The sequence below is a fragment of the Idiotropiscis lumnitzeri genome, chromosome 11, assembly GCF_059441095.1.
Source record: "Idiotropiscis lumnitzeri isolate Australia: NSW breed Sydney's pygmy pipehorse chromosome 11, RoL_Ilum_1.0, whole genome shotgun sequence".
NCBI classification, from domain to species: domain Eukaryota; kingdom Metazoa; phylum Chordata; class Actinopteri; order Syngnathiformes; family Syngnathidae; genus Idiotropiscis; species Idiotropiscis lumnitzeri.
The window spans coordinates 2157602-2181565 of record NC_142401.1 but is presented as its reverse complement, the minus strand read 5'-3'; the positions used below and the strand labels follow the sequence as shown (position 1 = coordinate 2181565).

The 23964-nt window shown below is 42.6% G+C and overlaps 3 protein-coding genes across 6 annotated transcripts in view; 1 reads left to right on the top strand and 2 right to left on the bottom strand.

Annotated features, from left to right (window-relative positions):
* Positions 1-1591: 1591 nt before the first annotated feature.
* acot8 (acyl-CoA thioesterase 8) lies at positions 1592-11838 on the bottom strand. Of its 4 annotated transcripts, XM_088308560.1 has the most exons (7): positions 11097-11838; positions 5167-5274; positions 3377-3513; positions 2842-3067; positions 2494-2651; positions 2221-2412; positions 1592-1904 (listed from the first exon to the last, which is right to left on the bottom strand). In XM_088308560.1, exons 2-7 carry the CDS (start codon positions 5187-5189, stop codon positions 1786-1788), a joined length of 855 nt encoding a protein of 284 aa, XP_088164686.1. In that variant the 5' UTR covers positions 5190-5274; positions 11097-11838; the 3' UTR covers positions 1592-1785. The 4 variants fall into 4 exon arrangements, with proteins under 4 accessions (XP_088164686.1, XP_088164687.1, XP_088164685.1 ...); XM_088308561.1 differs by lacking the exon at positions 11097-11838 and having other exon boundaries at positions 5167-8067; XM_088308559.1 differs by lacking the exons at positions 5167-5274; positions 11097-11838 and adding an exon at positions 3989-4577.
* phactr3b (phosphatase and actin regulator 3b) overlaps positions 4652-23964 on the top strand; it is a 24717-nt gene continuing 5404 nt past the window's right edge. The window contains exons 1-8 of the mRNA XM_088308554.1: positions 4652-5296; positions 14186-14344; positions 14432-14506; positions 14620-14760; positions 15359-15610; positions 15698-15905; positions 16524-16714; positions 18180-18333. Coding sequence (XP_088164680.1) covers positions 5188-5296; positions 14186-14344; positions 14432-14506; positions 14620-14760; positions 15359-15610; positions 15698-15905; positions 16524-16714; positions 18180-18333 — 1289 coding nt within the window. The 5' untranslated portion in view covers positions 4652-5187. The remainder of the gene's footprint in view (positions 5297-14185; positions 14345-14431; positions 14507-14619; positions 14761-15358; positions 15611-15697; positions 15906-16523; positions 16715-18179; positions 18334-23964) is intronic.
* Positions 14153-23964, bottom strand: part of ppp1r3db (protein phosphatase 1, regulatory subunit 3Db) — a 21142-nt gene continuing 11330 nt past the window's right edge. Inside the window, exon 4 of the transcript XR_015845775.1 lies at positions 14153-14296. The gene's annotated coding sequence lies outside the window, so the exon portion shown is untranslated. The remainder of the gene's footprint in view (positions 14297-23964) is intronic.

Here is a 23964-nt window from a genome sequence, read left to right as displayed (position 1 = left end):
CATTCATCATAGATGTACTTGAGCAAAAACTATTAGCACTTATTTGCAACCCTGTTACTTGCAAGTTGTAACAGTTTTACTGTAATACAACACCAAAATCAAATTAGCATAAAATGTAATTTATTCGATTGGAAAAAAAATATATTCATCCATATTTTGAGGATAATTAAATATTTAACAAAAGAAAGTGGTATATTGTTGAACTAGACGAATTTGTTTTCGCAACATAACCTAATATATCAAAAATGTTGGCACTGTCCTGAATTTTTGACCAAGCCATTGTTTGAGAGTTCTCCGCCCCCTCTATATTACTTGCTCTGCATCCAGCTGGGTCAATTAGCAAGCATCCTCAACAATTTAAAAGCCATCTGGAGCTCATGTCGCACTCACTCACTTGCTGCCAAAGAAAATAAAATGGAAAAATCAGTTCTTCTTAAAGGTAAGTGTAAAATATTTACCCACAATGGTGCTGAATCAGTCTAATCAATTATTTGCCTTTCACCACTCTGTTTTAGATATGAGCAGCATTGACTGTTTTTCACCATTGGATCTTGATAGAAAGTTCTTTGGGGACCAGAGTTTGCCTTCTACTTTGTCACTGAGCCGAACGTCAAAATCAAGCGTTTCATCTGATGGGCCTGATGTCAAACCATCGATCCAGACTTCTCTCAGCATGTCGACCGATCCAGCGTCTCTGTCTCAGGCATGTTTCCCTAGTGACTTGAACGGCAGAGAACCTAAAAATTGTCACCTGTCATTGCCATTGCGGGGCAATTCATCTACTCCCTACACCCCACTGCAAAAGCCAAAAGCTCATTTTGACCTTACTGCCCTTCGAATGTCTTTGGATCTGTCTGTGATTAAGCCGGACTGCAACATCCCAAAACTCTGCGCAGAGTCGAGCACTTCGGAGCTGTGGAGTCCAAAACTGCTATCTGGACATTCAAGATCAGATGTTTCTCCGTGACCTGATGAACCCTTAAAGTATACTTGCATTTGAGACATTTTAGATTTTTAAACAAGTGGTAATAAAAGTTAGTTGCTCAAGTTTGGGAATATTCTTAAAAATACTTGTCTGTCATTTTTTTCATTAGAATTTTTTAAGGCTCTGCCTTGTCCTACAATTCCGTTTCATTTATATAGCGCATTTCACAACTGCTGGTGCTGTAACATGTGAAGTCATGGTAGTGTGTTTTACTAAGCAAATACCAATACGTGCGTAAGAATTGCCATTAGGCTTAGCTTGTCTGCTCTCTTTTAAGGGGTTGTCTTTTAGAATAAAATGTTTGATCAAGTAAATTCATACATCTAGCTCTACGGGTTGTCAAAATATCTTAAGTTTCAAAATCGCTCACAAAACCTGCCCAGAAACTTACATTTCGAACACAGTTTTTATTTTTTAACATTTTTGCCATTTAGAACTGCAATTGCTATGCTAGAAGAATCAACAGTGCCAGTAATTGCATCACAAAGAACAAGTGCTTTGCATTGTAAAGTGCTAAACTGATGGGCAAAATGAACATGATCAAGTAGTCAGAAGACCGTTCACATCTGGTTCCAAGGTAAAAGCATGGTCCCAAGAACGTCCCGTCTCACAAAATTATTATTTTACAGTAGTTTCATGTCTGAGATTTGTTTCTATAATAGAAAACTTTCAAAGCCAGTACTTGAGACATTAGACTAAACTTGATGGAATCAAAATAAATATGGAAATTAAGTAGCAACATAGAAAAATCAAATCTTTGAATGAAAAAAATAAGTCTAAAACGGGGTGAGAGAGGTGATTTATAATTTGCTGGCCTCAGAAACTTTTTGGACTCTCAGGACGCCTTCCTGTGAACAAGAGGCAGCCAGCGCCCCGTCTCGTCTCCACAGTCGACCTTGAACCAGTCCTCGACTGCTTCCTGTATGACCAAAAGTTCAAAACGTGTCAATCTGATGTCAACACTGGTGCAGAAAATCACTTTTGAAATTCACTTCCAGATATAGATAAAGCACTGATGGCATTTGCGGTAACATTTATGACTCAAATGGCATGCAGTTGTGACCTCTTGAACATATTTGAAACCTAAAATAGATGGCATTTTTTTTAGAAATCCTTTTCCGTTACTTTTCCCGTACACATTTAACAGAATGAATGCCGACTTGAATATTGTAAATACATCGCATGCATCTGGAGTGCCAACCAACAGAATCATGGTAAGCGATGAAGATGCTGACCTGCCCAAGGGCTCTCACACTCGTACAACATCCATTCATCACTGCGGAAAGTGTTGTGGAACCACATGGCATGGTCCAAGGACACCGAGAAGTTGACCCTGTAGTTAGGGTAAGGCAGCATTGCAGTCGCCAGAAAGGCAAAATCGGACACATAGGCAGCCACGCAGCAATGCAACTTCATGTTGCCTTCACCTGTGCAAAAAGATACAAATCAAGTGCAACGGATCGCTGAAACCGCTTTCGACATCGTCCAACTGGTTAAGGCAACTTTACCAATGTATCCTTTGGCTCGCACCCAAAAGAGTTTCTTTGGCTCTTCCGCAGTGAGCGTGTAAAACTGCGGAGGGTTGACTGGCTTGATCTCAATAGGGACTTCAATTGCCAGCAGTTTGTTGAGGCCTTGTTTCAAATTTTCAGCCAGACTTGGTTTACTGCAAGAGACATTAGGACAACACAGAAAATAAACACACGCTACATTTAAAGGACTCTAATGGCGACTAAAGAGTCGGGAAAATTACAGAAACAGCTACATCCACCACTCCCACATAAGATTTGGATACATATTACACAGGACTGTCAGTAATTCACTTTTTGTAATGTGAATTTTAATAAGTTGTCTACCTGAGATAAAGCTGAATGAGTTCCTCAATGGTTAGGAGCTCTTCAGGCTTAGGGACCACTGGCATAGTGAACTGGTGTTGCAACAGGCTTGGCTGTAACATTTGGAAGGACGCTTGGAAGATCAGTATAGGCTGCCCGTGCTGAATGGCCTTCACAGAGCGCACTGTGAAAACGCGACCGTCTCTCGTGCGGTCGACTTGGTACAACACAGGAACCTTAGGATCTCCTAATATAAAACAGATGATGAAATCAGCTGGGAGCAAACTCTAAGTGTTTGAACTGAATACGGAATGCAAAAAAAACATAAGAACACCACATATCCGTTTTTTACAGTTTCAGCCAATTCATGCTGATATCAGAATTTTTTAACAGCATCACCAATTCAATGTAACAGGGCATCGCCTGGCTTCGACCCATACGATACCTGTTGGGTATCTGTGAGCGACTATGATTCGCTTTTATGTCTCGGCATTTACAAGCTTTTGTAAGTGAAACGCAATTTCAATTATCACTTTCATATCAGGCGACATCTTACCTGCTCGTACAAAGTAGCAGTGTAGGGAATGGGCATACAGATTATCACTGACAGATTTGGCAGCAGCAACAAGGGCTTGACCAATGATTTGCCCACCAAATAAACGCTGAGTCCGAGGCACCCAGTGATGTGTCCCCCTGGAGGAGGAAAAACAACAAAAAAAAGGACCACAAGTCAAATATTATAAAACCATTTCACATGCTTCAGGCAAGCCGTTTGAGAGTTCATTCATTATCCTACAAGTACGCAAGTGCGCTAAATGGACTTTAAGCCTGCAAGCACTTCTAAGGTGGAATGTTAACGTCCACAACACATTCACATGTTATGTTTGTGTTTTCATATTCTGAGAAATTAATTTTAAACATCTGACTGACTCAAGAGCTGTCAACGTGCGACATAATGGCCCACAGCCAAACTACCTGTACAGGTCTACGTCGAGCTTCTCCAAGTTTAAAACACTAGTAACAAGGACGCTTCGAAGGTCCTGGCTATATTCAGGCGAAGAACTTCCAGAGTTTTCATTTTCTGGTGACCGCTTTGAAATTGAGCTTGTTGTAGAATCGGTAGCGAAGGAACAATCAACTTTTTCTTCCGCCATGTTATCCGACGAACCTTTCGCTTGTTGCGCAGGTCCGGGAGATCATTGGCTGCGTTCGAATAAGCTCGTCGTGAATCCTTGAAAAGCAATTTTCTTCCTTTTTTGCCCATACGTGACTTTTATCTGATTGTTTTTCATGCACCGTGGCAGTAAAATCCAATTTCTTCCAGGGCCTTTCTCGTGTGTGTAAATCGGATATGTATCTGCAATATGAAAGTTCATGTCGCACTTGTCCGACCAATACGTCACCAAAAGCCAAAATATGACTCACAATCGACCGCGCATCTGCAAAGTTGTTCACCATAACAGTGTTGATTATTTATAATTGACTTAAATACATTTTATATTTGACTTTAATATAAACCCAACTGAAACAGAAAGCAAAAGTGGACATCTGCAGTGTAGAAGAACGGCTCCGAGCAAAGCATTGGACTGTTCTGAAGTGGCCTTCATGAGCTCTGATCTATTAAACAGCAGCTTGAATAATGGATGGATAGATGTGCTAGGAAACTGAGTACATAATATGTTCCCGTGACTTTCGCTTCGTCCACTAGGGGTCACTACAGAGAGTCCTTCCCGTGATTTTTGTTTTGGCGTGTCCCCCCCCCCTCCTCGCTTTCCCTTTTCCCTTTCAACCGCGGATGCCCTTCCTGGGTGTGACGCAACACATTTGAGTTTGGGACTGCCATGCAGGGGTTTTGTATTGGCTGAGCAATCCAACGTGTGCCTACAGCGTGAAAGGCAGCAGCACGAAACGCTGGGATTCCGCAGTGCATGTATATGTACATTATATTTTTGAGGGAAAGAATACGACGTGAGCCGGCACGAAATGAGTTCAAACACAATTTACAATCTTAATAAATTAATTAATAATCAATTAATTTAAACACTTTGATTGCGGGGTGTTTTTTGACAACGATATAGGCTTTGCGTAGCATTATTCCATACAGAAACATTTTGAAGCAAGCAATTCTGGACAGAATGGGTAGGCAAATAATTTTGACAAGAAGTGGTTAATAGTGTTAAGTGTACGAGTGTCGCTTGAAGGCGGCATGATATGCGACGCGCGTGATGCTCCTCAGCGACGACCAGAAGCCGCAGCCTCGCACAGGTCCAGTTGCATTATTACATCGTCTGCATCACTTGCTGCCCAGCCACCTCGTTCGGTGGTGGGCACGTCTGTTGCCTTTACCTAGCCGTTATTCTCTTTATCATGGCATCGTCGGACTGCTTGGGAGATGATTGCGTCTTGCAGCGAGGGAGATCTCAGAGTGACCCGAGCAGCACCACCGAGGTCCGCCTGGGTGAGGCGCACCAAGCAGGTAAGAGGAGAAGGGGATACTCGTCTTCACACATATTCGCTAGCTCATTATTAGCAGCTTGGTCAGGAAATGTTCATAAATGTCGAGGATTTTTTTTTTTTTGCAGCACGCATCAACCACATCACATTAGAGACACTGAGGATCGTGCGTCACGATCTACCTGGCAATTTGCCCCAATTTGTATGAGCCCTTCTTTCTCAGTTCGACGATGCAATTCGCAGTATATTTATTATACTTTGCATATAAAGAATAAGTGCCGTCTGGCTGGTACGAGAGCATCCAGTCAAAACTGGTCTGATTCCTCCTTGTAGTGACACTGGAATGCATGAGGTCGCAGATCAAACCCACACGTCTAATAAGTATAATAATTCTTCTTATTATAATAATGGTTCTTATTACTTAGTATGTTTCCCTGACTGAACACCCTTCCATCCATTTAAACTACGTTCTTTTGAGCCATAACACCAATGTGTGGCATGACGGCCACTTTCTCATGAGTCATGATGATAATGACTTACGCGCAGAAGTAATGTCAACCAATACAGTGCCATTGAGCCATTGTTTTTGTTTTATTTGACTTAGATGATTTCTAGATTGGGAGCAAAATCTCTTATCACATATAGCTTGCAGTATGAAGCTGATGAGAGTGCTCCTTGTGTATTTGGTAGTTTCCATGGTGATGTAAGCGACAGGAGGCAGGACTTGGCATTCGAAATGCGAGCTGTCATGTGTTAGTTCCACTGACTGGATATTTTGCTCCAGAATAAAATGCAATTTGTGCAATTAACACAAATTGGGTGGATCTATACGTTTCCCTGACATTTTGGTCGTTGCGGCTTCACAAACTGCATAAATGGCATCAATTGTGTCTCATCCGTGGCCAGTGTTCCGTTTCAAAGAGGTTAAAATCTATCAGGTCATTTTTGTATCGGGTTTGCATGCTCGTGCGGGTTAAGGTTTCCAGGGACTCGAGCATTTGCCGAACTCCAAAAACATGCATGTCAGGTTCTTTCAAGATATAGTTGTGAATATCGTTTGAATATTTGTCTCTGTCAGTCAGTCTGGTGGTTGACTGGCGGTTAGTTTAGTGTCTCATCGAGTACATGCTTTTTTCTAGTGATCTATAAAGTAGTTTCTGGTGACAGGTAAACAAATACAAGCATAGCCCGAGATGTGCAGCAGGTGGAGTCGAGCATTTGTCCACGTATACAAGCTCTGCTTCTGTATGCCCAGCGACAGAGAACAGAGACGTCCATTTTGAATCCCGCACTTGACACTTTGCAAGGGCTGTCTTGGTTATATAACTGTAACTCAACTTCACAGAGAGCCTCCAGTAGAACTGCAGCAAATTTCATTTGGACTTAAGGACTTGTGCAGGAAGGGCGAAGAAAATAATACGCCAGTCAAGTGTCACATGCGATGCTTCTCTGACACTTCTGTTGCTGTGCTAGCAAGCACTTATATGTGAATACTTACAAATACAGTCGATATATATATATATATATATATATATATATTTACAGTATATGAATAAATTGCCAAATTTGCAGGCCATGTCGCCAAAGTGCACACCAACGATGCACCGGATGCAGTCAGTGAACGGGGCGACGCAGCATCTCAAAATAGCCACACTCCCTCCTTTTATCCTCCTTCACGTCATCTTTTTGTAGCAAAGCGCTTTACCCTTGATTGTCCTGCTCCCTTTTTATGGTTTATTAATTGTGATGAAGTACATTATACTCTTTGTGCAGTCTCAATAGCTTATACAGGCTTGCTGTTCAGCGCGCTCATCGCTCATCCCGACATAGCCGCCAAAGACGGCGAGACATTTGCACCAACCAATCAGAAGAAAGCTGATTTGAGGGAGACGTGTGAACCAATCCAAGCAAAACGGATTTACATATCGAATCCTATGACAAATCGGCCCGGTCAAGAGTTCAGCCGTTTCTGGCCAATCAGAATAGCTTGGAAAAGGGGATCCCGCGCATTTCCAGCTATCTTGTAAACCCGATAAAATGGTACGATAAAAAATAAAAAAGTAATTTATTAATGAATAAATGGTAGCATGGTAGATTTATTTTTTTCTCAAGTAATCAAAGTCTTAAAATTCAATTTTGTCATATTTCTACTTGTACTTATCCTGCTAAGGCAATTGAGAGCAGATTATCATTTGCATTTCTGACCTGGCTGCTGACAGCAAAACAAAGTAAAATAAAAGTAAATGTAAATATATGCAATACAATATATACTGTAAAAATTGTATATCATGATAGAAATGATATTACAATACATTGTGGCACAGAATCAAGGAAAATTTCATAACGGACTCAAATTTGATGCACGTTATCCCTCACAAATATATATTGGGATGAATTTATTCCACGTGTTTGGTTGGTCATAATTTGAAAAGCGAAACCAAAAACAGTGCAGACCTTGGCAACAAAGTGATCAATAAAAGTTCTGGAATGGAGTGTGCGAGTGGTGCTCTTCAAGGTGAGCTAGGATGAGCTCTTGCCAAGGAGTGTTTTACGGATAAACATGGACCAGTAAATTTGTCTCCGTCGAGTGAGGAGAGATTAGAAACTTGGACTCCCGGCGAATGAGCAAGATTTTCTCCACCAGCCACAAGCACTTCCTCTCTCCTTCTCAATAAGGAGCTATTTTCGAGATGAATAAATGCATTAAGGCTATCAAAACATTGCACAATTGAAATATTGCAATGTCTGGACTAGCCACCGCATGTGAGATGCGTAACGACAGGACCGGGACAATGATAACAATTTCTTTTTTTTTTTTTTTTAACATTTTGACAAGTGTTTGTCGGAGCATTCATTTTTCATTTTTTTTTTTTTTTTTGCTTGAATGAGTTTTCCTGGTTGTGATTGTCGGAGCATTCATTTTTCATTTTTTTTTTTTTTTTTGCTTGAATGAGTTTTCCTGGTTGTGATTGTCGGAGCATTCATTTTTCATTTTTTTTTTTTTTTTTGCTTGAATGAGTTTTCCTGGTTGTGATTGTCACCCTCGCCCTCCCACCTCCCACATGCAGTTAGCAAAGCGTATTGCTCCATGGTACATTTTAACTTGCATGACCGTCTCTACAAATCGATTCTGCGAATAGCCCAGGATGTAATTATATTAACTGAATGACATGCAATAATTTCCCGCGGAATATTGTCATCCTCTTCCCCCACTCCATATGTAAGCATACATGCAACACACGCCCATACTGTCAACCCTCCCCCAATAAATTTATTGTCTGAGATCAGTAAAATGCAAATGCCACACACACAATAAGTCTTAAAGTGCTCCTTGTTGTGTCCTTTTTTTTTTTTTTTTTTTACCAAGCCCAAATCTATTCTGTTGGCATGGCTCGTTTTTATTTGTTATTAAAATCACATTTCATCCAGTGTTGTCATTTCTTAATGTACTCTCCCCCAATATTTTCTCTCGTAACACTTCTACAATTCAATTTATGTGTTGGCATTTGCAGTGGCGGAATTGCAATCATGTCTGCCCCATCAATTGCTCATCTTGAGAGTTGATGGGCATATTGGAAGATTTGATTTAAGATGTCAGCCATTTACATCGGCTGCTCGTCCAAAGTCTGGTCCGTCGGCTGTTTCAGCGAAATAATAATAATGCATCAGATTCTGGACAAGCTTACAGTGGATACATTGTTCACGGACTCATATATTCACACGTCTGGTATAAATATATGATAGCAAGTAAGTAACAATCATTTTAGGTGTTGAGAAAACATCATGAAGTCAAGACCTGTGCTAAGACTCTACTGTCACTTTGGAAGACGTGATGAAAAGGCAGCGCTCTGCCTCACAGTTCTGAGTTCTAGGATTTGAACGTTGGCACCGAGCCTTATTTGCCATGGTTTCCTCCACATTCTAAAGGACAGGATAGCCAGTGTCGAAAATCGATGGATGCATGCTAGTAAATCTGTGGGCGTGACTTTACATGACTAATAGCCTAAAGTTGTGTGACTCGTAAGCGTAACATTCAATATTACTTGACTGGTCAACAATCTGCAGCCCAAGTCCGTCCGTAAATTTCTGGCAGTTCTGCCAAGAAAGGTTTCAAACGTATTTATTCAGCTACTAAAAGCAAGCAGCTGAGCTGAAACTTGCCAAGGGATTAAGTGTTTTGCTCAGTGTCTCCAACTTTCACCCCGTGCATGAAATAAGTATAGATCCCACACCGTGATTGAATCCTGAATCCTTTGAATTGTTTTTTTCTCCCCTCAAGTTTACTTTGTGAAGCTTTCTATCCATCCGAGGGGATACATCACACTTGAGTGCTGCAGTGAATTCCAAAGTATTTTGCTGCAATTACCCCGTAAATGAGCACTCAAGATACTGCTGATCTAACCCACATGTCCGTGTTCCCTCCCTGGAGGCTCAACACATCCACCATCCATCGTGAACGTGATGAAAGACCACATCGGTGACGGTATCCACTGCAACGTCAGCACAATAAGAACGTTTTGGGATTTTAGACTTCCCGGTAAATGCTTGATTCTCTTCTTTTCAACGTTGGATTGCTGTGTAGAGGAATTAAGACAGGCTTTCTTGTCCTTCAAATTTTACACTATATATTTATATATATATATTTTCTTTTAATTATATTATATATATATTTTTTAAATAATATAGTAATAATTATAAAATATTATAATTCATCATATTATTTAATATGAAATAATAAAAATATAATAATAATATAAATTTTTTATTACATTATATTATTTTTATATCCATAATACATCCAGCCGTTATATACATTGAATTAGCTCCATAGTGTGTATTCATCCTCAAGTCTTCATGAAGTTTTCATGAACCTGTTGTCAATTCTTACTGGCAACATTTTGCAGGCCGCTTTAAATCAAACCCTGTGAATATTGAATGAAATCCATGTCGTCTCTAGCTTTGTTTATGTTCTTTGCTCACCGCTTAAATCCCAGAGGAGAAATCCAGCCATTGACTTTTATCATCCGTGATGTACTCCGCTTTCCTGCTGTGAATGTTTGAGTGGCCCTGGTGAAGATCGATAAGCAACCGCAAAGCTTTTGTTTACACGTCTAGTAATGCTGTCTGAATTATTGATCATTAGGTGCGCGCAAACGCAGCCGGCACGTTTGAAAACAATCACCGAGCACAACATTAGATACGCCTTCACAAGATCACGCGTTTCACGTGACATACAGTTCTTGGACGTCATAGAGAACTAACAACCGTAACTGAAGAACTAACTTACTGACTGATTGGCTTAAAGGCGTCGTTTATCGAGTTTAAACTGCGAGCATATATTTGAACGAAGCCTGACTTTACGAATCTCTCCACTCCCTCCAGTGTCTGTCCAGAGCCAGACGTTTACAAGACGTGCACCGTATCTAACGTGCATTGGAATCGATCCAACGTCAGCCACGGCTGCTACATTGGAAGCGTGACTTACTGCAATGGGATGTTACTATAACACTAAGGACTCTATATTCGTAGATGTTGCAGCTGCACTCGAGCGTAAAAACGGGCGCATCTTGATCTCCGTGCCTGTGCAAGCCTCGTTTTGCCGGTTTTGGAAATTGCCAGACCGCTCAAGGTCATGGTGGGAATTTTCTTGGATCTTTATTCTATTATTAGATTGAAAAATCATCTTTACAATATTTGACTGTACTGACAAACACTAGGCCACACCATCAATGAGAAATGAAAGTAGATCAAATAAAGTTAGATATAGCTGTTGTGGAGAGATTGTTTACACGATTTTGGATCGTATCTCGAGTCTGACTTACCGTGTTTTCACTCGAACAGATTGTGGGGCATGTTGCACGTTATCTTCCAACAAGGACAGCAGATGTGGCACTATTTAGCTCAAGAAAATGAGAACACAAGTGGAAAAGTCTTAAAAACCAATGCCGGTTCCCATCTGCCTTTCAGACATGGGATTTAAATATGCAAATTTGTCTCAAGTTTGATAAATCATGTTGTGCGTGCACAGATTTTCCATTTTTATCTAGCCTACTCCTCCCTGTATATGTTAAATTAACTGCGTGTGGCAATTTTTCCTGTTTGGCAGATGCAATCCTCAATGCCGGTTTGTAGGTCAGCTTCCATCTTTTAGCTGATCCAAACAATTTTCTAAGGAGCGTGTGTAAACCTTTCGTGAATCAGGCCTAGTTTTTTTTTTTTTTTTTTTAACATAAATTTACTTGGAGACGGATATTACAATCCGGAATTTGTGTCCATGACTGTGTGTCTCCAACGACCATACGTTTTTGCGCTCCAATGTTCTTTGATGAGAATCAAGAAGGATTCTTACTTTGGGACCTCGTTCAGAACTCCTGTGATTGATTCATTGATTGCTTTCTCTGTCTCGTATACTTTGTCTGCATTGCGTAGTACTTGCAAACGATAAGTGTGCCAAACAGGAGTCGAACGCTTGAAGAGAGCGCGTCCTGTGTCGCGTGTGTTGCGTTTGCGTGCGCTGGTTTTATTGCCCTCCTCTTTCCGGGGCGGGGCGGGGCGGGGCGGCCCCGCAACACATGGCGCGCCCACCCTCCCAGCTCACTCACTCCTGATTCCGACCACCCCCATCGCCGTGGAAGCATCTTTCCACGCGCTTCGGCGATATTCCTTCATTCATCCGTTTCACTTTCGGTGACGGTGGAATTCTATGTCGCGATTATTGCGAGGATAGCGGCGCGGCGTTTTACACGTGAGTGTCATTTTCGGTACGCAATTTGCACAATAGAGTGAAATTTAGACTTAATGTAGTCATCCAAACAGGACCATGTTGGTTGTAATGCGAAAGAAGTCTTGAAATTGTTGATGGCACTTGAACGGCGCTTTATCCGTGTTGATATTGGAGCCTACTAAAGATATGATACATCTTTGCCAGGCATTTATGAATTGCATTGACTTTTTTAAATAGGTTATATCTTCTTTGGATGTATGTTCTTGCTAAAGAAATTTGGTTACTGTTGTTGTTTTGGGCATTAGTCAGAACCACTGAATGCAAGATTGGATTGACGAGTGTGATGGGTGTACAGTAGAAGTACGACTTGTTCGAATGTTCCGTTTCTTGAATGGTGTTCTCGTCTGTGTGCTCACAATAAAAAATACAAGCACCTAGCCGTTCCGAATAAATATTTCATGAAAAGTTGCAAATTAAAAATACAGTGGCTTACATTATGCATTATAATATGCCGGGCTGTGATTGGCTGCAGCTTTCTGTCCCTCTGTGTGGCAACAGCCTTCCCATCCACCCAGCAACTCCCTATTCCTCATGCTGTGGTGATTCTCTGCCTCCCAGGGCCTTTTCTGCAGCATCCAGCGTGGTAACCATGGCAACGGCAGCCTGACCCTGTGCGTGCTGTAATAGCTACTGCACGCTTGACCTGAATTCCGCATCGCATCATATGGAGGCGGACATTACTTGGGCAGTTGACCTGCTTCTGATTGTTGGCGTTTTATCGCTGACAGTTGAAGCATTTATTGGATGCCTGCACATCTGAGATGATTGGTGGCGTTTGATGTTGTGTTTTTAATCATACGTGAGTTTTTCAACGCGGCAACATTATGCCTCTGTAGGCAACTGGAACAGCTGAAACAGTCAGTAGCTTGCATGTTTACAGAAAAAAAACATGGATAATAAAAGAAACCCGTCTTTGATACTCGATGACGTGATATTGGAATTGAATCTTGCTAGTGTTGCCTCCATTGTAAATTCCAGCCTTGCTGTTGAATATTCCTCTAAAATTCATACGTGGCTCGGAATGATAAGTGTATATGCTTTATGGATTTCTTCGGGGACGAATGAGCAGCTTTTGTGGATTTAGAAGTCGCTGATAGGGAAGTGAAGAATTCATGGAGCGATACTTGCGCAGCCCACGGCTCAGCTGTAAGCTCCCTGAGGTGTCAGCATGCTGTCAGAGCCAGACTGTGTAGGAGTGCCTATTTCGGTCTGTTCTCCAAGGAAGATTGTTCTTCCTGCAGCAGCATAGAAGCGGTCTCCGTCAACTTGACTAGCCGTCATCGATATCGATATCGATGCCGATATACATTTTATCTCCAGAATCAGCCGAGCAAGCAGCAGTTGGCTCAGAAAATAGTCGAGTAGCACTGAAGTAAGCAAACGTGCTTGATTGCGATGTTGGAGGAAGCTCAGCAATCTCACAAACTTCATCCAAGAAGGCCCGTTTTCCAACCTCCAATCGCTTGACTGTGAAACGGATCTGCTAAGCATTACTAGAAAACCGTGCCGCGCCTATAAGCACATTTTTTAAAAATATCGTATTAATACGCAGACAGAAAAAAATTACAATTTGGTCTCTCTAAAGACGTCGACGGGTTTGAGGGAGATGGTTCTGTGGGGATTCATTTTTAACATACACTTTGCAGCTTTTCAGAGCTGCCCTTGAACGCATCGTGAACGTTTGGCCTGCACGCCACAAAAATAAGCCTTGCCTGTCGCTTTCCAACAAAGCCGAGTAAGCTGAGTAATGTTGGCAATGTTGCCGAATTGATCACAAATTAGGTCACGTTGACGTCGCGGCAATCATTTCCAGAGACGCACTGTGTGTTTGGTTTTAGTTGAGCCGGCTCAGCAATTTGTCTCCCCAACACACACACACACACTTCCGAATTGATGGCGACGTCCCTGCCTCAGACAATCCGAGTCTTGCATAAACAATGCGATTCTGTCTTTCCCCGCATCCTCGGCGTCGCTTCCAAATTTAGCCCTCGAATTTACTTCGCATGCACCGCCGGTGACCCACATTCACGGCACTGACATGGCGACGTCTCAGCCAATTGTTACAAGTCGAATAAGAAATGAGCCGCCTCTTATCTTAGCGCTCCGCTGTCTGCTCTTCTCTTGAAGATGCGATGGACCAACAAAGGGTGCTGCAGTCCGGCCTCCTGGTGTCAGGGGTCCGCACACCTCCCGTGAGACGCAACAGTAAGCTGGCCAACCTGGGACGCATCTTCAAGCCTTGGAAATGGAGGAAAAAGAAAAATGAGAAGCTCAAGCCCTCAACCGGTGAGTGGAGGCAAAAAATGCTTTCGCAACTGCGGTGACACTTCAACTGGTTATTGACACTCCCGTCGCGTGTGGTTTATTTCGCAGCGGTGGAGAAGAAGGCAGCTGTACGACAGAAGCGAGACGACCCCCTCAAACAGAACCCCGGGAAGATGGAGACAGGTGCAAAAATGAGACCGCTCACACACACGCATGCATGCACACACACGCATGCGAGGTTATTACATTTTATTGTGTGTTCTGCTAAATGATGAACATACGCGTCCAAACTGCAGATTCAGACCTTGCTTGTGGAGGTAACAGTGAAGACCAGGACACTCCAAACCACTCACAGGGAGACGACAGAGATGAGGAGCCCGAAACGCCGCTCGTCAGCACCACTGAAGAGCTGGGCCCCAATCTCGAAGCTTCAAAAGGTAAAACCCACTGCGCCGAAAATGGTAAACAAAAGACGTGAGGAGCGTAAAACATGAACAGCCACAAGTTCAGATCCGCTGACATTTCGAATAATGATATTGCTTACTTAGCTCCAGATTCGCTTCAAAATATAACATCGCAACTTGCCTTAATTGCAGCCTTGGTCCAATTCACCAATGACTTCCTGCAGCAGATTCTGCAAATTTGATCAGTTCAGATCGGAATATTTCCTGCAATATCCACATAATTGCTTGATTTCACTTGGAATAAAAAACACTTCAGTGTTTCATTATAATTTCTCGGACAGCACTCACCTAAAAAAATAAAAAATAAAAAAATAAAAAAATCAAACCTGAATTTCGTTGCCTTCTCCTGTTAGCTGTTTTTTTACGGTTGACAATTTTAAGGATTTTTAATAATAAAACAAAAAAAACGTTCATGGTTTTCTTCGGTTACTCCTGTTTTTTAAATAAAACATGCATATAATTGTCCATTGGTTGGAATGTGTGTGTGAAAGTTTACTTGTCAGTATGTGCCATGTTTTGAAGATTGCTGAATGGTACAATTACATGTGTAATAACCAAAACTGTGCTCTAGGTGGCGACAGACACAACACCTCAAACGGAACTACAGAATTCCTTTTGCCACACTTAGTGCAAAATGTGATGGAGGATTGCAAGAGCGCAGGAAATCCCAATCAGGGGGGAAGCGGAGACCCTTGTGATGAGCATTCCAAGATGGAAGACTCGGACTGCAAAACGGAAGTGGTCCATCCTCTAAGACGTGCCAGCACCCCTCCAGGACCCAACTTGCAGGTCAAAGTGCTCACCAGACTGGGCAGTCTCGATTGTGAGTTTTCATTTTTCTAAAAATGGGCTTTGCCGCGGGTTGATTTCACGCTGACATCTGACGCTGGCCCGTATATTCCCTTCCCAGGTGCGCCGCCGGTGCGAGTGAAAAAATCTCCAGCCACCTTGCCCCGGAATTTCACGCTTCCCAAAGACCCTCATGGCTCCCTGCTGAGAGGCCGCATGTCCACCCCAACTGGTTCCCCCCACCTCGGCGCACTCCATTCTCAAGTACCCCCCAGCTGCATCATCGAGGAACTTCACCGCGCGCTGGCCACCAAACATAGACAGGACAGGTTGGACACTGTGTGGCTTTTTTTTTTCAAAACGAGTTGCTGCGGCTTATATACAAGTGCGCCTTATAAGCTGGTAAATATGGTAGCTATACAGTCCCTTTCCTGATGTTTTGTTTCTCTCGTCTACAGTATGTAACTCATTGATCTAATCTATTGTTCAATGAACTCCTCTAAATTATTACTTCATTTAGCGTGAATCTAAAAAATTTGATATCATACCACGTCGGCGATGGAGCTGCTGGAGGTGACAAAATGAGCTGAATGCTTTGACCTTTGACCTCATTTACCTGAACTACATTGTGTTAGATATCGTCAAAGAGAGTATCTGTGCTCGATAGATTGCAAATGTAGAACACGGCTTTTGCTATCTGACCTCTGACCTTTACAACCTTGCCCTCAATTGGCCACCTTCACAAATTCAACACAATAAACTCGCCAAATATTTCCCATTTGCTGTCCTTTTAAAAGCTATTTTAAATCATTGACTATATTGATCCGGTACAATGAACTGTTCAATCTGTGCAATGCTTTTACCCGCTACAGTACATGTGCAAAACTCATTTTGAAATGCTCCTTCTCAGTAACCCTTCCTCTTGTCATTTTTCTGTTTAACTTCAGCTTCCAAATGAAAGAGGTGCGTCCATCTCCCAAACGCAGACTAGACGCTCGCCTGTCCCGCACCTCCAGTACAGAGCGAGAACCGGCTGGGGAGCCCGAGACCAAGAAGCAGTCTGACGAGAACAAGGAGAACCGGCGTCTGGATGACTACTTGAGTGACCAGGACAGCTGGAACGAGTCTGTGATCTCTGGTATGTCTCCTCACTCACGAGAGACGGGGCTTCGCTCTAATCCTGTCATGTACGTACAAAGCCAGCTAAAGCTTGACGTGCCGCCATTGGACGGCGACGCAGGATAATCTCTGATGATGTTTACACCGAGTGCATCCAATGACAGACGTCCTCACGTTAAGTTTCAGTGGCCTGCCAACATCTGTTGCGGTGGCCTCATTTTTAACTCGCGGTGTGGGTCAGTAGTGCACAGAACATGCGGTGAACGTGCGTGTCATGCTGTGGTGCAAGATTGTTACGGTTGCAGGACAAATGTATGTCAGTAGCACAGTATGATCATCTGGTGGACATTATGCACATTTCTCATGCAAATTAATTTGATCTGAAAAAAAACCCAGTGTGATCGAATTAAAAAAAAAAAAATGAATGACAATGTATTGAATCAAATTTGAATAATAAATAATTATTTAAAAAAAAACAATAATAAATTAATCAACCATTCAAGGCCACGTCTTGGAGTAGCAAGAAAAAGTCTGACTATTCTCATATAGAATGTAAAATGCTATGGTCGTCATTTGGTCTAGCCTCGCGGGCCCAATATAATTACACTGCGGGCCAAATTTGGCCCGCGAGCCAGAGTTTGACACCCGTGTCGTAAACGGTTGTAAGGTCAATCAGCTGTGATGTTTCAATTGTTGCAATTTTAAAGACGAGCAGTCAGCGAGGGGCTTTACAATCCACCTTTCTGGTTGTAGCTTTTCATGCAGAGTGACTCCCTCCTTTGACCCATAACGTTGTGGGAGGAAGTCAAACCACAATCCACAAGAGAGCAGCACTTAAGCGACGACGCTAAATTAAAAAGCCACGCGACTCATTTATGTAAATGAATTCAGTCCCCTGGAGCAGTCGGAATTAATGGAAACGTGGGGGCTGATTTACAGAGCTCGGAGCTAATTATTCATTTACAGTTGCCCCGTGCTATGTTACGGTTGACCTTTTGTGGCGGGTCACGTTTAATAAAAAGAAGCAAAAGTTACAGTTGAATGTGTACAACTATTCAGACCCTTCCGGAAAAAGTGACTCGCTACTTTTTGTGATGTGAAAGACTTTTGGAAAGGAGCTGAGAATACATTTTACCAGCGACGTCGTCTTCAAACTGCTCAAAATATGGGCAATGAAAATCATTTTGGGTGAAATAGATAATGAAGGCCTGAAAATGTTGTTGGATTTTGGATTTTTGAGCTGCAATTGGCTGGTGACCAGTCCCAAAATGAATGTAGTATAATGTAGTAATCTTTGAGAAGGGAAAACAGCGCCCTCTGCTGTCTGTTGCCGTTATTATTGATGTGCAGTTTCGAGTTAAAAACCAAATTTGTTCCAACAAGAGAGTGTCTACCGTCATTGAGGGGATCACAAAAGTTCCGAGTGTTGTGATGAAAACATTTAGTCGATAACTCGTCGTTGAACTCTGTGTGTGTGTGTCCAGGGACCCTCCCACGCAGGATGAGGAAGGAGCTTTTGGCTGTTAAGCTCCGCAACCGACCGAGCAAGCAGGAGCTGGAGGACCGCAACATCTTCCCGGTCCGAAGTGATCAGGAGCGCCAAGCCATCCGTCAACAGATAGAGATGAAGCTGGCCAAGTGAGTGGCTTTGTGACGCCTCGCATCTTCTTGTCATCAGTGACCACCCGTCAGAACCAGAACACTTCACCAGTCTCAGATCCATCCATCCATCCATCTTAATCATTTTGCATTAATGCACTACCGCAATGGGTTGGAAATAAAACAGCGTGACTGCTCCCTAGCCTTTCATCTTCAATATTTCAGTCTAAAACGGCCTTTACTGAGTGACGCAATCTCGCCCCGAAAGCGTTAACGTACTTTTTTTTTTTTCCGTACTGAAGACAGCAAGACTCACATATGAGCTGAAAGTGAAACTGAAAAGTAAAATTTGTAGATCACATTTGTACTCTAAAAACATTAAATAGAATACTTAAAAGACTCAGCATAAAATTGTCAGAGTAAATTTGACGCAGAATATTTGACGCTCCAATTTTAGAGTAAACTGTTTTTAGAGTAAAAGCCCGTCGAAGCATCTCGAGGGAAGAAACTCAGAATTTGAGACAATCATCGTCTTCATTAAGAATAGCGTCAATCGCGATATTTTTCTCAACCCTTCGAATTAAAACGCAAACTAGTTAATTGTTTTATTTCAGAGCCATTGCGGTGGTGCATGGAGGCAAGATCTCAAAAGAGTCACTGCCCAAATATTTTGGATCGGATGACGTATTTTTCGGAATTTCTTTTTCCGACTGCCAAATGCCACCATTTGTTTACATTCTGTCAGTCCGAGGTTGATTGCATAATAAGCTATTGGCGATTCGTTTAGTCCTAATTTCCAACAAAGGTTCATATTGTTGCACTTGTGCAGTATCTTTTCGGGGTCAAAGGTTGTGGAGGGTACGAGAGGATTTTCCGAAATCCAGGAATGCGACCTAATCGTCAATTTTGTGTTACATAAATTTCAGTACGCTGTTGCCGTGGAGACTTTAATAGGATTTGCAGCCAAATCAGGTTAGTTTGTTAGTGAGTAGCACAGCGTGTCCTTCGGAGGGTTACGCAAAGCTCCCGGATTGGGATCGTGCCCCCTCCGCACCAGCAGTAAAAACGCGATTCTCCCCGACTAATATTTGATCCGTTGGACACAACGGCGATCGCTGACTTTTCTCGGGCCCTCCACATAAATGGACTTTTTTTTTTTTTTTAAATGTGCTTTTCACACCTTTGCTTCATCAGGAAGTTGAAAACAAAAGTCAAGGCTCAAAGGAAAATGTTCACTCTTGACTCTCAAGAGTGCATTCATTTACGTTTGACCTGCTTTCTGCCGCTCATTTCGCTTGGAAGAGCCGCGGGGCGCATGGAGACACGCTCACATTTACACCTGAGTTCACTGAGCGGGAGAACCATTACACCATTTGTAATTTCAGATTTTCTCTGGCAAAATACAGCCTCGGGTCGTTGGGTCTCAAAGACAACTTTTAGGCCGGGAGCCTGTGGGCTTCATCCTCACTCAATCGCTTCGTCATGTGAAGGAGAAGCAGTGGAGAGAGTTGAAGTTTTTCATTAAATACCAAAATATACATAAAAAAAAAATCAAATAAAACAACATTTGGTGCTCAGTTCAAAAGTTGAACCATTTTTTCTCTCGACCTTTTGATACATCAGTTGTGCTGGATCATTTTCGATTGTGCTGGCGCACTCAATGTTGTGGCTGGGAAGTGCAGAAGCTGACAGAGCTGAAGCTTACGTAATGAAAACATTGAACAGAGCTGAGCTGTGTTAAAAAAAAAAAAAAACGGAAGACATTCTTACAAAGTGATTAACGTTAAAACCAGGAAACGCTTTTCTCGCAAAAAAAAAAAACACCAAGTACTCAATAATTCCTTCTACATGTCGCTAGAATTAGGGTACATGTCTCATAGTTTATCATGTATCTTTTAATTAATTTTTTTGCTAACCCCCGCCACAGCCTTAGTGGGAGAAAAGTACAACGTCCCAATCCCAATGAAATTCGGAAAGTTGACCAACCAGTCACCAAAATAAAGCAAGAAAATATCTGTAATCCTCACAAGCCCAAAAATAAAATAAAAAATCTTGTGAAATGATTGACATTCCTAACAAGCCTGACATGACACATCTCCATGTGCTGTGCTCTCACACATCCTCAGCGAAGGCATTTCACAGCTCCGTGTCCGTCTGGATGACTCGAATAACTGCGGACGCGCGTGACGTTGCAATTCCATGTGGTCCCGACCCACACACAATCGAGTAATAGGCATCAGGCGTCGGATACTCATGTTGGGAATTTGCCACAAAAGCAATTTGGGAGCAGCGAAAGCAAACCGCAGCGAGAGAGAAAATAAAAAGAGCTCCATTCCCATTCGCTATGGACTACTTCTGTAAATATCACTTGCGTAAAGACAGGAAGCGATCAATGACGTGTCGTGAGAGGGAAGTGTGGCAGTGGGGTTGCTGGGTTATGTGTCGTTTGTATGACGGTGGGGAAAGGTCAGAGGTCAGGGCAGCGACCTGTGATGAACTGCTTCCCTGATGCTGACTTGCGTTGCATTCATGAAAGTTTACCGACCGCTGCATCACTGCTCAACTGACATGGCATGAAATCAAACGGGCGCCTGGGCGTGTTGTCGGACATCAAATTGCATAAAAAAAAAAAAACTATATGCATCGATCAGCATTAATCAATAAAATGGATTTTCTTTTGTGCCATCTTGTAAAGTAAAATAGATGCTATAAAGGCGGACACACAATTTTAATAATAATAATAAATTATATGTATTATATAATAAAATCAATTAAAACCAAACTATTCAAACTAAGAAAAATTAGATTACAAAAATAAATAAGCTAAAATGATAATAATAAAAAATAAATTAAAAAAATAGAGAAGGAGAATTAAAAGGACGTGGTGCCGCCAGCGCGAGTAGGCGCTCTTAAAGAGGTGAATTTTGAGTTTTGACTTGAAGACAGAAATTGACGGTGTGTTTCGGAGGTCGGTTTAAAGCTGCACTGATGATGGACTGACGTTACGTAACACCTGTAACATTATGAACATAACACCCGGACGTTAATTTACAAAACAGACTCCAAATCGTGCTGATCACAGTGTGAGAATCCGCACTAGTTGGGAACGTTATGAGGCAGGAGGTGTCCTACGGACAAAACTTTGGTGGCCGAAGATCACCCGGCCGGCACGTCGTGCCGATCATGACTGACAGCAACGACTGACCGCCCTGCAAGGCATCAACGTCAACTGAGACGGAGCGGAGGACAGCTGAGGCACGCTATTGTGTGGGCCGGCTGCGCCATCTGCTCGCATCTCGGCCCTGCTGGCCATGTGCTCAGTGCATGAGCAGCAACAACAACAACAACAACAACAACGGTAACAACCCAAAAAAGAAAGCGCCTCTCGCGAGCAAGCGACTGAATGAATCACACTCACGTTGCTCAAATGAGCAATGTGGTGACGATAGTTTGGCCAAGCGCAGTGGCCTCTCAATACTGAGAACAATGACCATCTGGGTCAGGCAAACTACGGCCCGGGGGCCACATGCGGCCCGTTAAACGGTTTAATCCGGCCCGCCCAACTTGATAAAAAATGAAAAGAATAAACCTCCTTAATGTTTTGAAGATTGAACTCATGACTGAACTATTGAACTATAACAATATATAAAAATACCATATCAAAAGAATTAAATTATACATCATCAAAGGGTTGCGATTAGAATTAGGGGCTTCGTTTTACGATTGGGGTAAGAATTAGAATTAGAAAGCTTTTATGTCAGAAGGTGTGAGACGAGAAGGATATTTGTGGAATATAGTGCTAATCTTTCAAAAAAATGCATTTCTTTCCACCAATGTGCCATGATGTAACTTACGATATCTACTCATGACAGAAGCGCTGTGTTGCGTTGATCTCCATTATTTATTATCGGCGCTTTGCGGCAGAAAGCCGAGCAGTGGGCTGGCCTGCGACAGCGGAAGGGAAACCTCCGTTTCTAAATTTAGCCACATGCGGCAGAGGCACTCGCCATAATCGATGGCCAATGTACGTCACCGTCAGAGCTCAGCTCTTCCTCACCTCTGGGCTCGTTCCCGGCCGATGAGAGATCGCAACCTCCCGGTCCGTTTCCCCTCTGAGTGAGCTCTCGCCGTTCCCTTCAGAGATCGGTTGACGCTGTTTGACTGACATGACAAATGGCTCCATTCACATCTTACAAATTCATAGACTTGCGATAAATGGGCCGGTCTGGTAACACTGGGAAATTGTAGTGCCAGTCACATGACCTGAATCCGATTGAGCAATGCATTTTGGAAAAGTGATAAAAATGCCCCAAGTGCAAGCGGAAACTAAAGGCGGTTGCAGTTGAGGCCTGGCAGAGCAACACCAAGGATGAAATGCAACATCTTGTCATGCCGACGCATTCTAGACTGCAGCTTTTAACCGACTGCAAACGATTTGCAACCAACTACTCGATTATTCTGTGAATGAGTGAGTCACCTGCCTGTGACGTTATTTTGTAATTTGCATATTTTTAGCTTTGGAGCACAAAGGTCAGCAAGCAAAAAGAAGAAAAACGAAGAAGGACCCAGCACCGAGTGGTGACAGTACAAACTTTAATTAAAAGAAATAATAATATAATGACTTGAAAATGAAGCTAATCGAGTTTTGAACGGACCAATAAATGAATCCATTTGTGGCTCTGTGAACAATTTCTGGTGAGAGTGAATCTCCCTCTGAGAAAGGGGGCAAGCGACTTATGACAGCTGCCGTCCGTGAATAAACCTAATCATTGGGCTCACGACAGCTGAGTGCACCGCGGCGATGTTAGTTGGGCCCAGTGGGGGATTTGGAATTGCTTTGATTCTCGTGCAACCTTACAACTTGTAGCGAGGTCCGGCGCTCGTTGGAAAGACATGGCTGAGATGAGGCATGTGTAAAAAAAAAAACATGCCTTCTTATATTCTGTCTGTATTACAGCGTGCAGTCAAAGAAGAGTTTTATTTTTATAACAAAACGGACTTCCCTCCAGTGACAATTTTGTAGGTGGCAGATCGAGTCGAAGAGGCGTCATCGCCGGATGACGTCCTGAACGTACTGCGTCCGAGCTTGAGGGAAAAAAAAAGAACTCCAAATTACATGTTGTCATCACAAAGCAAGCCTTCCTCACATGCAGCAATTATTGTTACACAATCGTTTTTTGGGCTTTCAGCTTCAAGTAGCATCTAATTGAAATGTCAAAAGTCTGAAAGCGTCTGCGCCCACTCACTGCGATTTTCCTCTTCTAAATTCAAGTTAGACCACAGGCATGATCGCTGAAATATTTGGCTGATGTGTTCCTTCTCACCATGCTGCCTCTTCAAGTCGCAGAAAACGATTGAACGGAGAGGCCGGTTAAATGTTGTCACTTAACACACATTTTGCAAAAGGGGCTCAAACGTTGAGTCAAAAGCAGAAGAATAAAAATGCGTTTTAAAAGTAGACCGAGAGGGGGCTTGCCTAACAGCAATGGAAGGAAATTCCATTTTTTGGTAAGACGGAACCTCGGGGCGGCAAGTACAACAAAACAGCAAGGGCTCCGAAACAGAACCTTGAGGAACACCATGCGACAAAGGGGCAGAGCGGGACTCAGAGCAACCTCGGCAAACACCAAAGGTTCTGCCAGTCAAATAGGATCCAAACAACTCCAGAGT

What these genes read in the sequence shown, in the direction of transcription:
- acot8 (XM_088308559.1), bottom strand. Translation starts at nt 4,278, where the DNA reads ATGGTGAACAACTTTGCAGATGCGCGGTCGATTGTGAGTCATATTTTG. An exon ending in GCGAGCCAAAGGATACATTG is followed by an intron (nt 2,413 to 2,493) that starts GTAAAGTTGCCT and finishes CTTTTTGCACAG; the next exon opens with GTGAAGGCAACATGAAGTTG. An exon ending in GTGTGAGAGCCCTTGGGCAG is followed by an intron (nt 1,905 to 2,220) that starts GTCAGCATCTTC and finishes TTGGTCATACAG; the next exon opens with GAAGCAGTCGAGGACTGGTT.